Here is a 13,961-nt window from a genome sequence, read left to right on the forward strand (position 1 = left end):
GTGTGTGTGTGTGTGTGTGTATGTGTGTGTGTGTGTGTGTGAACAAAGTAGAATCAACAGTGGGAACCTTGTTAATATTTTTTACTATGACCGTTAATTCAATTTCCATATTTTAATATTGTCCAATATTCTCCTACCCTATCTCTCTCTCCGTCCTCTCCTCCCCTTTCTTCCTCGTCCCTCCCCACTTCCCTGCCTCTCCCCTTCCCTCATCCCCTTCCCTATCTTCCTCTTCGTTTATTTCTTGCCCCCCTCCCCCCCGCCTCTCCTCTCTCTCCCGTCCCTTCCCGTCTCCCCTTCTCTCCTGGCCCTTTCCACCCCCCACACTCCCGTCCATCTCCTCCTTTCTCTCTCTCCGTCACTTCCGTCCCTCTTATCCTCTCATTTCCTCCCTCACGTCCCTCTCCTCCTCCCATTTCTCTCTCCGTCCCTTCCGTCTCTCCTCGTCCCTCCTCTCCTCCCCCTTCTCGACCCGCACGCACGCACCAATACAAAGGTGCTCTTTCCCTTCCCCTTTGGACTGAAACATTCAATTTTGTGATATTCCTTTGTTTTCCTGTGTACGATACCCAAATATTACCTTTCCTCGGGACGCTGCCAACAAATATGCTCCCTTTATTAAATCATGCCACCTCGGACCAACCGGAGTCTCCCATTTCAACAACAAATTCACTTCTGTGTATTTGATTCGGTATCGAAGCATTACATTATGTTTTGTCATTTTTATTGCAATTACCAGAGGACTTTATTTATGGATGTATTATCTATATGGCCTTCAATAGCTCCTTCATTGCTAGGGTGCTCACAGAATCTATAAGGAAATCGTATACGGGATAAGAAGGGGGAAAAAAATGAGACATTACCCTTTTACTCACGTGATAATATTTTCTGTTGATTTTGTTTTATATGCTTGATACAGTTGGGTGATTTTAGTTGCATGCTTCCCACTCAATGGCAGATTCATCGGTTCTTGCAATACTGAATCCATGGTCAAGTATATATTTAATAATTTGATTTTATACCTGCTGCTACCACCAGTCTTTCTTGATCCACTCCCCTCACCAGCAACCGTTTCATGGTCCGGATAACTCTTGTACTCCAGCTAATGCCAGATGATTTAACTCAGGTGAATGAGTTGCAAGAGCGTGAGAGTTATTATTATTGCCATTCATCCTCTCATAGATGGGAAAGTCAGTGCCAGACGATATCATTCATCTGACAGTGAGATAGAGAAGCCTGAGTATTTGTATTGTCACTATTAACCCTCGCATGGTCAGTACAGTTCTTGTCTTCCACTCGGGACGGCACCATATGATTTTACTGAGCTAAAAGTGAGTCCCAAGATCTTGACAATATTAACCTAACACTTTTACTACTAAGGTGTTTTCAAAATGCCATCCCATAACACAGTCAGTGAGTCTTAGTGTGAGCCATAATGAGCCATAGTAGTAGTGTGAGCCATAATGAGCCATAGTCGTAGTGTGAGCCATAATGAGCCATAGTCGTAGTGTGAGCCATAATGAGCCATAGTCGTAGTGTGAGCCATAATGAGCCATAGTCGTAGTGTGAGCCATAAAGAGCCATAGTCGTAGTGTGAGCCATAATGAGCCATAGTCGTAGGTGTTCTCAAAATGCCACCCCCATACCAGAGAGTCTGTGAGTGGTAATGCTTCTTGTGCAGGTAAAGTAAAGGGTACGAAATATATATTAAAAACGTAGTGGTACAGGAGCGATCGTTTCTACACCACCATAAAGCTAGTGAATGTTGTGAAGTTGCCCTCTCTCCAAACTCACAGCCCCGTCTCTCATACTGTATATCTCTTCGCTCTGTCCCGTCATCTCATCCTTGGTCTCCCCCTCATCCTCTCCCCCTCCACCTCACCCACATACACTCATCTAGTCAGTCTCTCATTCTCCATCCTCTCCTCAGTGCCAAACCATCTCAAAGTATTTCTCATAACACACTCAGTCACATCCCCAATAACCCACAGTCCTCCTTTACTTCCTTACTTGTCTGTTTTCTCGTAATCCTGCCCTTGGTATAATCGTCCGCTTGGTCATTCACACGCATTCATAAATAGTTTGCATATTATACATCGCAGTCATTCGTTCGGCCACATACGTATACACAAACATACATGCATAGTACACCCATTCACTCACGTTTTCATAAATACACTTAGAGAAACAGTGGATGTAGCGATGCGATGGCACGTACACATACACGTACACACGCATACTTACATGGTTATATACATGCGAAGTCCACAGTCATTCACACATACAGATGCACACGCTTTCAAAAGTACTCAGTCCATGTGTAGGTATGATTGATTTCCAGATACCACTTTCCTAATTAACCCTCACATGGTCGAGACAACTCTTGTAGTCTGTTACAGCTAAGGCCATACTATTTTATTCAACAGAGAGTGGGTATGTAAGCCTGAGAGTAAAAAATAAAAATAAATAAAAAAATAACGTAAGTCTGGCCTCTCGTCCCAGTTTACATCAGCCCCTCTGCAGCAAATTTACCCAGGCAGTTACTGAAATGGCGCCGAAAATTATACCTCGTGTGTATGAAGGAACCTTGCAGATCCCCCGCAACTTAGATCATCAGAGTAATGGACAGAGACAAGCAAGAAAAGAAAATGAGAGAGAAGGGGAAAAATGATAGTGGCAGACAAGGAAAAGCAAGATGAAGAGAGAGAGAGAGAGAGAGAGAGAGAGAGAGAGAGAGAGAGAGAGAGAGAGAGAGAGAGAGATGGCCAAGGGATGAAATAAAATACTGGAAGAACAAAGGGGAAAGAAAGGAAATGAGGGGAATGGAGGAAGTGCTAGTGAGGGGAAAAAGGGTGTTAAAGGAATTAGGAGACGAAGGGAGCCGTGCGGGGCAATAAGTTAGACAGGCACGGAAGATTGAGGCCAAGACTGAGAGGAAGGGAGCATAGACAGACCAAAGACTATTGTAAGTCATCCTGATATTTCCTTTGGACAGAAATGAATGACTTACAGAGAGATCCACATAGCGAGGGTCTGTGAGGTGGTGCCACTTGTTTAGAGGCTTGAATCTTGAGTGGATGGATGTGTAGCCAGTTTTAACTGAGTATTAATTGATAATTTTGCCTCAATTTACGTTCTCGTTCTGACGGCGGGTATAGGAAGTAATTTTTAATAGCTCTCAGTTTTGACTATCCGTCTATCGTTTTTGCATTTTGATACATACTATGGACCAAAACCATATTCGTTTCTGAAGAGGACTTATATTCATTCAGTACCTTCATGTGCTCTGAAGTACGCGTTCCTAATGCAAGCCTGATGAGTGATAGACGGGAAATATGGACTAATGAAACATCTGACCAATTTCATTAATCCCAGGGAAGGCTGAAGCATTAATATTTGCCAGGCGATTTTTCTGAGTCGGAATTCACGAACGCTGAACCATAGCAATTAATTTTTACCAAGATACATTTTGTTTTCTCGCATTCTTCACATTATTAATCACTGCAGTCTGCTTGGTATCTGGTTGGTAGCTGTACGAGTTAAGATAAAAGGTAAACAAACGGTCCTATGCAGATACGAAGCTGAAGGATTTTTATGAATATGAATCCTTAGCTTCCCTCACCCCTGCCCAGCGATGGCTTTGATATTCCCGAATAATGGTATTTTACTCCATCTTGTATACCCGCCGCTACGACTGAGATGGGGCCAGTCCCGTGAGCTACGGTGGTAATAAAAGCGAAATTGTGACTCCTGAAGCTCACAGTCTGTTGGGCGAGACAAAATGCTGCAGATAAGGCCGAGCTGGGCTGATGAAAGAGCCATTAAATAGAGATAAGAATATGATAGAACGCGGTAACGTGGAAACTGCGAGGAAGGTTGGCTGATGAAGGACAAAGGAGGGAAACATATGCAACTTATGAGCTTTGAGCTCCCCCAATCTGTATTTCCCTCTGTCTGTGACCTCCATTCTTTTAAACGTAGTGTGTTCAGGCATCTCAAAATAAATGGATCTTGAATTCGGCATATTTATTTATTTATTTATTTAAGGAACAACTTTGCGGGCTTCTCATCATTAGTTGTTTCTTTGCATTAAAAAAAAAAAAAAAAAAAAAAGCAGCGCTTCATTTTTGGCCTACTTTTCTAAAGTTGGAAATTGAATGAAAAACTATTGTATTACCGTCATCATCCTTTAAAGAAAATGGTGATCGAGCGAAAAACATAGCTACGTATACCCATCTTTTATTATTTTTTTTATTTGGTCAAACGAGAATCATTCATCCATACTTTCTGGTTCTCGAAAATTGCAGATCGAAGGAAACATGTACGTATATCAAGATTAAGGATTTTTTTTTTTGTGTGTGTGTGTTTTTGAAAATAATAACTCGGAAAAAATGTATGCCTTCGTTGCTGTAGGCCTACCTTTCACACCAGCCTGTCAACAATTGGAAATCAAACAAAAAACTCATACAGTGCCAGCTTGTCAAAAATTGAAGATTGGACTAAAACCTTATATATATTTTTAGTTATGCAAAAATTGGAGGGTGAACGAAACAGCTGTGCATGTTTTCAGCTTTTCGAAATTTGTGTATATTTTTAACTTTCCGAGAACTGAAGCCCGAGGGAAAAACTTATGCTCAATCTGTGTTACATTTCAGACCAGCCTTCGAAACACGAAGCTTGAACGAAAATTTTATGGACGAGTGTAATTAAGCGATGGTACTTTTTTGAGCAGCGTTTTGGACTCTGAAGATTGACGAAAAATGTTCCTTATGTCAAGACCATATATATATATATATATATATGTATATATATAAAACTAAAGGGCCTCGACTGAGAGAGAGAGAGAGAGAGATTAAAACAACTTAAGTACTGTGTTCCAGCTCACGTCAGATGATTTAATTCCAGTGAGTAGAGAAGCCTGAGGGTGTTATCTAATGATCAAATTCAATATTCCCTTCACCTAATCATATCTTATCCTAATTTAGTTTTCTTGTAACATTTTATCATCTCTTCTCTTAACCTGATTTAGTTTCTTGAGCTTATTTGATCTTTTCATCACCTTGTAAAATTTCCTTATCTAATTTAATCTTCTTAAGCTAATTTAATTTCAACCCAATACTCAGCCATTCTGGGCGAATGACAAAAGTTCCCTTCCTCCTTCCCGTCCCACACCAAAACGAAACCAGTATTAAAAACTACTGATACACTCTATTAAAGTCTCCCCTTCCTCAAGCAGCCGCCACGAGGGTAGGGGAGAGGACTTTTGACCGTGACTGTACCGGCGAAACAAAGGCCAATCAGTATTAGACGTAAATATATAGCGTTCGTTCCTCCATATTCCAGTACTGAAGTGCGTTGTTTGTACACAGTTTCATCTGTCTGTCTATCAGTCCGTCTGTATCTGTCTATATCTGTATCTCTCTATCCATCCATCCATCCATCTATCTATCTATCTATCTATCTATCTGTCTATATATCTGGGTGTATGTCTTTCTGTCTATCTATCTATCTATCTGTATCTGTCTGTCAGTTTCTCTCTTATCTGTCTATCTACCTATCTATCTGTCCATCCATTCATCCATCCATCCCTCCATCCATCCATCCATCCATCCATCCATCCGTCCATCACTGATTCTACGAGTATTTATCTATTTATCTATCTAGGCTTTCTATCTATTTCTCTATCTGTCTATCCATCCATCCATCCATCCATCCATCCATCCATCAATCCATCCTTCTCCATCTGCGAGTATCTATATCTATCTATCTGTCTATATCCATCCATCCATCCATCTAGCCATCCATCCAACCATCCATCCATCTCAACGAGTATCAATCTATCTATCTATCTGTCTCTGTCTATCTATCTGTCCATCGATCGATCCATCCATCCATCCACGAGTATCTATCTTTTTATCTATTTATTTACTTGTCTGTCTATCCATCCATCCATCCTTCCATCCTTCTATCAGTTCATCCATCCATCCATCAATCCATTCATCCATCCATCCATCCATCCATCCATCCATTCATCCATCCATCCATCCATCCATCCATCCATCTCTGTCTATGAGTATTTATCTATCTTTCTACCTATCTATATCTGTCTATCTATTTATTTATCTATCTGTCTGTAGATGGTAGGGGGATGAATATAGTTTTGAATGGCGAGTTGCTTGAGGAGGTGGAGTGTTTTAAATATCTAGGGTCACATGTTGCTGTGGATGGAAGAATAGATGCAGAAGTGAAGTTTAGAATAAATGAAGTAGGAAAGGTGCTGGGAGGAATGAAAAAAGTGTTTAGATGTCGTTCGCTTAGAATGGATGTAAAGAGAAGGTTGTATGAGGGTGTTGTGGTACCGACTGCGTTATATGGGGCTGAAACATGGAATATGGGTGTAGCAGAGAGGAAAAGTTTGAATGTAATGGAGATGAGGTGTCTGAGGAGTATGTGTGGAGTGACGCGTATGGATCGAGTGCGAAATGATGAAGTGCGAAGGAGAACTGGAGTTGTTCGGGAGATGATTGGTAGAGTTGAGCAGAGGGTGTTGCGATGGTTTGGGCATATGGAGAGAATGGATAATGAGCGATTGGTGAAAAAGATAACTAGATCTGATGTGAGAGGTGTCAGGCTGAGAGGAAGACCACGAATAGGATGGATGGACAGTGTGAAGAGAGCACTGGATGCGAGAGGGATGTCTGTTGAGCAAGGAAGAGTGGCTGTGCGTGACAGAAATAAATGGAGAGAAATTGTGAATGAATAAGTGATGACGCAGCCATGAGGGGATATTCTCCCGTATTTGGTCTGATCAGCTAGTCAGGTCAGGTGCGGGTAAGGGGATGGGTCTGTTATGATGTGGCAGGGGTAAACCAGCTCTGCTGTCGGGCTCTGCTGCGGATGTCACTGATTGCATTGCGCAGTTGACCCTTGTGCGGTGTGGTGCGGTGAGGATCTGTCCGTTCTCCCCTTGGGGCTAAGATGCGAATGAATGTGTTTGAATGGATGAATAAATGGGGAGTGTGTCGTCCTGTCTCGGCTACCTCCCTTTCCTTGGGGGAAGCAGCCTAGGTATATAGATAGATAGATAGATCTATCTGTCTATCCATCCATCCATCCACCCGTCCGTCCATCCATCTTTGTCTAAGGGTATTTATCTATCTTTCTACTAATCTACTTTCTTTTCAGGAAAGAGTCTTTGAGCTGGCGGGGTAGGATATTGCCTTCTTTAACGTCTTCCCTACAAGGACGAAATATGCTGGTTGTTATTCAGACATTATTTTATTCTTTCTCCCAACAGGCAATTTCTTTTCGCTTGGAATTTTCACCTATAGTCCTTTTACATAAACTTGGCCCAGATTTTCGTCCTGTTGCAGCTGATATTACAAACCTCAGTGGCAGAATGAGAATGATCTGGCTCTACGTTCTTTATTGCATAGCATCTCTTCATTACTAGCATCATATTTTAATGTTATTCTCTTGCTGCAGCTCAGTACTAAAGGTGGAGAGATAATTTTAGGCCAGGTTAAAGTGAAAATGATCTAGTAGAAAAGATGATAGACTGTATGTTCAGCGTCTTCAAGTCTCCTAAGATGAATGAAGATGTTTGGAGATGGCAGCAGTGAAACCCAGGAGACGTCATGAGTGCAAGAATTAGTGAAGATTATTTGCATCTCCTCCAGGTCAAACAAAGCCACCTAAGTTGATAAAATTCGCTTGAAGATAGCACAAGAGAAAAATGATATGAAGAGAGAGAGAGAGAGAGAGAGAGAGAGAGAGAGAGAGAGAGCGTAGGCTGTTTTGACGCTGCTGAAAAAAAAAAAAAGCAAGGCACTGAAAATGACGCTGTTTTAAAGAGAGGGTCTTATGCCAAACAGCGTTGTTGATTCGTAATGCCTTTCCTTTATGGATTTATTCTTCATAGTGATTTTTTTAGTTGTTTATTTAGTGATTTATTCTGCATAGTCCACATCATCATCATCATCTGTTTCATTGAAGCAAAGTACGTCAACATCAATACGATATAAAGAACATACAAAGAAAATGGTAAGATGAAATATGCAAAATGGTAAGGTGTACATGGTAAGGTGTAATGGTAAGGTGTAAATGGTTAGGTGTAATGGTAAGGTGTACATGGTAAGGTGTAATGGTAAGGTGTAAATGGTTAGGTGTAATGGTAAGGTGTACATGGTAAGGTGTAATGGTAAGGTGTAATGGTAAGGTGTAAATGGTTAGGTGTAATGGTAAGGTGTAATGGTAAGGTGTAATGGTAAGGTGTAATGGTTAGGTGTAATGGTCAGGTGTAATATGCCAAATGAGTCGGGCAGGAAGCGGTGTTACAAAGTCTCCTGAGTCACCTGAACGGCCCAGACTTTTGTATTTCGAGATTCTGTAGCCAAGGAACAGGACGGAAGGCTGATGAAAGTGACACACACACACACACACACACACACACACACACACACACACACACACTCTCTCTCTCTCTCTGACGACGACGACGACGATTGATAATTGGTTGATTGTTGCTGTTGATGATGATGATGATGATGATGATGATGGAGGAAGACGAGGAGGAGGAAACACCCTCTGCCTCCCCTTCTCTCCCCAAAGTGGCAGGTTATGTGTACCTTGAAATATTCCCTCCAAAGAAACCCCGGAGACACAGTGGCTGGAGGTAGGGAGTGAAGAGAGGAGGTAGGGAGAGGGGGAGAACGAAGATGGAAGGGAGAAGTGGGGATGTAGGGAGCGAGAAGGAGAAAAGGGAGAGAGATGGGAAATTGGGATGGAGAGGGGAAGAAAGAAGATGGTAAAAGCGATATAAGGAGGGAGATAGGGAGGTGGGGTGGAGTGGGGAGGAGGATGAGGAAATGAGAAGAGGGAGTGTAGGGAGAGAGATGGAGACAGGGCACAAAGGGGAAGAGAAAAGATGGGAACGAATAGAGGAGAGGTAGGGAGAGAGATTGGGAGAGAATAGAGAGGGTGATGTAGATGGATGTAGAAGAAGGGAAAGAAGGAAAGGGTGAGGCAAAAGGAGAGAAAAAGGGAAAGGGAGATAAGAGTGGAGGTAAGAGTGGGATGGAAAAATGGAGGAAGGAGTAAGAGAGGGTGTAAGGAAAGGCGAGGGTGGGGGGGAGGATGGGAATTAGACTGAGTGTGGGACAAGGGGAAGAGGAGAGGTAAGAGAGGGAAGGATGGGAAAGAGAAGAGGTGAGTGGAGAGAGGGGACGGATGAAGGAAAGGGTAAAGGAGGAAGTAGGAAGAGACATTGGAAAGAGGAGGTGAGGGGCGAGAGACAAAGGTGGAAAGGGAAAGAAGGACAGAAGAGGTTAAGAGGGAGGAGGGAGAGAAAGAAAAAGGGTGAGAGGTGGAACATGGGAGAGGAAGAGAGAGGGGGAGGTGGGATGGCAAGGGTGGGATAGAAGGGAGCAGAAGCAACAGGAGAGTAAAAAGAGCGAGGAAGAGGGGACGGAGGGAGGCGAAAGCAGAGAAAGAGGAGTGGGGGGAAAAGAATGATGGTAAGAATGGGAGCAGGGAAAGAGGGAAACAGTAATGGAGGGGGAGGGGAGAAAAAGGAGAAGAGGAGGAGAGGAGATGGAAGAGAGGAGTGAGGGAGAGAACGGAGGAGGCCGAAGACGAAGAAGGAGTGGGGGAAGAAAGTATGTGATGATGGAGGGGGTGGAAGAGAAGGAAGGGTGGGAACCCTGGGGGATAGGGGGAGAGAAGAGGGAAGAGTTGGAGGGGAGAGGACGTAAAGTGGGGGGAGGATATGCAGGAGGGGAAGGGTAGAAAGAGAAGAAGAGGGGGGGTAGCATGCAAGAAACCCTGAACGCAATGACCGAGGGGAGGTGAGGGGAGAGACGGAGGGAGAAAGAGGGGAGGAGAGGGAGGGAAGAGGAGATTTGTGAATGGGTGAGAGGGAGATGGTAGGGAGGAGAAGAAGGGATTGGGGCATCAGCAAGAACCCTGAATACACAATACCAAGAGGATTGGGAGGGGGGACTGGGGGAAGAGGGAAGAAAGATGGAGAGAGGGGGAAGAGGGGAGCGAGGAGAAAGGGGAAGAGGAAGGAATGAGTGAGGAACCTGGAAACACAGTAGTCATGAGGAGAAGGATGTGGTAAAAGGGAGGAGAGGAGGGGGAAACGAGAGAATGGGGGAGAGGGGAGTTGGTGGGAGGATGGGGAGACTTGAAGAAAGCAGGGGCGAAGGAAATGGGGAGAAAGGAGAGGGAAAAGAAAAGAATCTGAGAGAGGAAAAGAAACTAGAAACACACAGCTGAGAAAGTGAAGGAAGAGGATGGGAGAGGGTGAGAGGGGGAAGCTTGGGATGAGGGGAAGAGATGTATGTAGGGGGAAAGAGAGGAGGTAGAGAGGGGGAAAGAGAGGAGGTAGGGAGGTGTAAGGAGAGTAGGTAGGGAGGTGGAAAGAGAGGAGGTAGAGAGGAGGAAAGAGAGGAGGTAGGGAGGTGGAAAGAAAGGAGGTAGAGAGGGGGAAAGAGAGGAGGTAGAGAGGGGGAAAGAGAGGAGGTAGGGAGGTGGAAAGAGAGGAGGTAGGGAGGTGTAAGGAGAGTGGGTAGGGAGGTGGAAAGAGATGAGGTAGGGAGGTGAAAAGAGAGGAGGTAGGGAGGTGAAAAGAGAGGAGGTAGGGAGGTGAAAAGAGAGAAGGTAGGAAGGGGTTAAGAGTGAAGGTAGGGAGATGGAAAGAAAGAAGGTAGGGAGGGGGAAAGAGAGGAGGTAGGGAGGGGGAAAGAGAGGAGGTAGGGAAGTGTAAAGAGAGGAGGTAGGGAAGTGTAAAGAGAGTAGGTTGGGAGGTAGAAACAGAGGAGGTAGGGAGGGGGAAAGAGAGGAGGTAGGGAGGTGGAAAGAGAGGAAGTAGGGAGGGGGAAAGAGAGGAGGTAGAGAGGTGGAAAGAGAGGAGGTAGGGAGGTGGAAAGGAAGGAGGTAGGGAGGTGGGAAGAGAGGAGGTAAGGAGGGGGAAAAGAGGAGGTAGGGAGGGGGAAGAGAGGAGGTAGGGTAAGGGAATAGAGGAGGTAGGGAGATGGGAAGAGAGGAAGTAGAGGAGGGGGAAGAGAGGAGGTAGGGAAGAGGGTAGAGAGGAGGCAGGGAAGGGGAGAAGGAGGAGGCATGGGTTAGAAGTCCAGAATATAATGGCCGAAGGGTGGAGACGAGGAGAAGGAAGGGGGGAGAGAGGATGAAGAGGATGGAAGAACAGAAAGGAAGAGGGAAGAGGGGGAAAAAGAGAGGAAAGAGATTGGGAAGAAGCAAGAACTCATAATCAAGGAGAAAGGAAGGGGATGAAAGGGAAAGATGGGGAGAATGAAAGGGAGGAAGGGAGGATTGGACGGGAGAGGGGTGAAGGAGAGGAGAAAGGGGGGAAAGGGAGGGAAGGGGCAGATGGAGGGAGAGACACATCAAAGAAATATGTAAATTGAAAGACAAGGGCCCTTCTTCCACGGAACCGCCATCACCACAAGATCCACAAAATCTTGAAGATCCCAAGTTGATGGAGTCTGGCAGGGAGGGGAGAGTCGGGGGAGGGGAAAGTGAGGAAGGGAAGAAGTAGACGAAGAGGGCAGCAGAGGGGGAAGGGGCAGGGGCAGGAGAGGAGTTGGTCTGGAGGGGGGGGGGGACAGAGGGGGTCGAGGACAAGGTGGGAACATGGTGATAAACGAAGCTGTGATTTTGTTGTATGCATATTTTCCTTTGCAGAATTTATTATTTACAGACTTCTTTCTTTTTCGTGCATATGCGCTCGTACTCACGCGGGTACTCACATAAAAAACAACATAAAACGGAAAGACACACACACACACACACACACACACACACACACACACACACACACACACACACACACACACACACACACACACACACACACACACACACACACACACACACACATGAATACAGAAGTAGACAGCAAACCAGAGAAACAATACGTAATATTAAGTGACATGCCGTCTGAAAGCACTAGTAATCTATGATATTGGCAGTACCTTGTTTTATATGCACAGAAGCGAAATGTAGACGTCAGTTTAGTATTTGAGGGAGGGGGTTGCTTATTAGTATAAAATAAGATAAAGCTGATTTATTTTTTAACTCGAAGTGAAAGCTATCATGACCTAGATGATACGTGAGTGGCTGTGTGTCACTGCTTCGAATTAGTCTTACATCTGTGCTCTCGTTTTCTTTGTTTCTAGATCCTACCTAACTTCATCTCTTCGGTAAAAGTTAGAGTTGGAATGATGATGACTGATTGATTGACTGACCATCTGAAAACTGGCGGCACAACTGCTAGGGTGTGATGATGATGATGATGATGATGATACAGTACAGAGTGCAGAACAACACTGGCTACGCAAAAAGGAAAGCGATGCCTCATATCGTGCGAGGTGCCGTAAATATGTATGGTGGTATGGATGTATGTATGTATGTCCAGTAAGTCTGGCCATAGCGACTCGTTACTACTGCACTTCTCTTTAATAGGTTTCCAGCGTTATAGGAAACGCGTGGGTTGATATTCATTGTAGTCACCAGAAGACCTCGCTACATTGAGTGAATGGATGGATGGCGCGTCACCTGTATGACGAAACAAGGTCAGTCAACTTCAGTACCAAATTGTGATACTTTATAATTCAACGACGCTGTTTTGAAATCTCCTTGGGTACTAGTCAAATCAACCCTTCAGTCTGACTATACATGGCTGTCAGCAAACTCACTTAAACTCTCTTCTTCCACTCTTCAAGTGCGAGGGTGACGAGGCTTTATTAGTTAGAGAGAGAGAGAGAGAGAGAGAGAGAGAGAGCACTAAATTTTCCCAGCTAGCTGTCATAGCAAATTCTCGTCTTTCACTCTATAGATTCCATTAGACAAAGAAAACACCTTATAATTCCCCAGGTAAACTTTTCTAACAACCCTCTTCGTCCTCTCTACAGGTGCCATCTTTGACCGTGACTCAAGGGACATACAGGGCGCCTTCCTCCACGCCATCAAGCAGTACAACCAAAACTCCACCAGCCGCGGACTCGAGCTACACGCCTTCGTCGATATTATCAGCACTGCCGATGCCTTCAAGATCTCCAGACTGAGTGAGTGTTCGGCTTTGTATCCTCTTGAGTTTGTTCGTATATATTCTCTGAGTTTGAGGTGAATTTTGGTTCTGCTCATGATCTGAAAGTGTGAATCTTTGTTGAGATGTTTTAGTTTTTAGACTAATTGAGTGATCAGGTGTTTTTCTATGAGTCTTGAACGATTACAACTCCATCTTTGAAAATAACTCCATCTTGTGCAGTGTTTATGATTTGGGTGCCAATGACATGTAGTGGTATTATAGGTACGCTGCGAAATAATGCCGATTTCTTGTGTGTCGGGGAGAGCGTGTAGAGGTTAGCATACGTGAAAGGATTGGCCATGCTGGAGAGTCACTTGAGTGTGTGAAAGAGTTTTGCTATTTGGGGGACATGTTATATGCTGGAGATGGGGCTGGAACTAGTTCAATGGGTAGGGTAAAGAGTGCTTGGAGAAAATTCAGGGAGCTGTTGCCTCTCCTGACACTGAATGTGCTGTCCTTCCGTGCTAAGGGATCCTTGTATGCGGCATGTGTTAGGAGTGTAATTCTGTTAGGAAGAGGCAGTAAAGGAAGAGGATATTTGTAGACTCAGACGTACAGAAACGACATTGATTAGATGAATGTGTTGTGTGTCCTTGAATGAGAGGCTAGAGTTGGGGACGGGGGGTTAGGATTTGTGACTTCTCGAGTTCCAGATTAAGGGTCCTTGTTTAAGTGGCTTTGGGAATTTCCTAACACCACTTCCATAGCTGTTTATTCTGTCTCTTACACCTCCGTACCCTCTGCCATGTTATGGATGCAAACTACGTCGATATTTAAACGATACAGGTAACATGCAGCAGAATACACAGGTATAATATGCTCAGTAAATTGCTATGGATAAGGCCGTAAC

At 44.4% G+C, this 13,961-nt stretch overlaps 1 protein-coding gene across 1 annotated transcript in view; it reads left to right on the forward strand.

Moving 5' to 3' along the window:
- The window catches only part of LOC145413396 (glutamate receptor 1-like), a 229,139-nt gene extending 215,756 nt beyond the window's left edge, over positions 1-13,383 (forward strand). Inside the window, exons 2-3 of the mRNA XM_080283111.1 lie at positions 12,936-13,088; positions 13,334-13,383. Coding sequence (XP_080139237.1) covers positions 12,936-13,088; positions 13,334-13,383 — 203 coding nt within the window. The remainder of the gene's footprint in view (positions 1-12,935; positions 13,089-13,333) is intronic.
- The last annotated feature ends 578 nt before the right edge of the window (positions 13,384-13,961 follow it).

Source organism: Coenobita brevimanus, chromosome 1, assembly GCF_032717465.1.
Source record: "Coenobita brevimanus isolate Jiangsu-jjx chromosome 1, ASM3271746v2, whole genome shotgun sequence".
NCBI classification, from domain to species: Eukaryota; Metazoa; Arthropoda; class Malacostraca; order Decapoda; family Coenobitidae; genus Coenobita; species Coenobita brevimanus.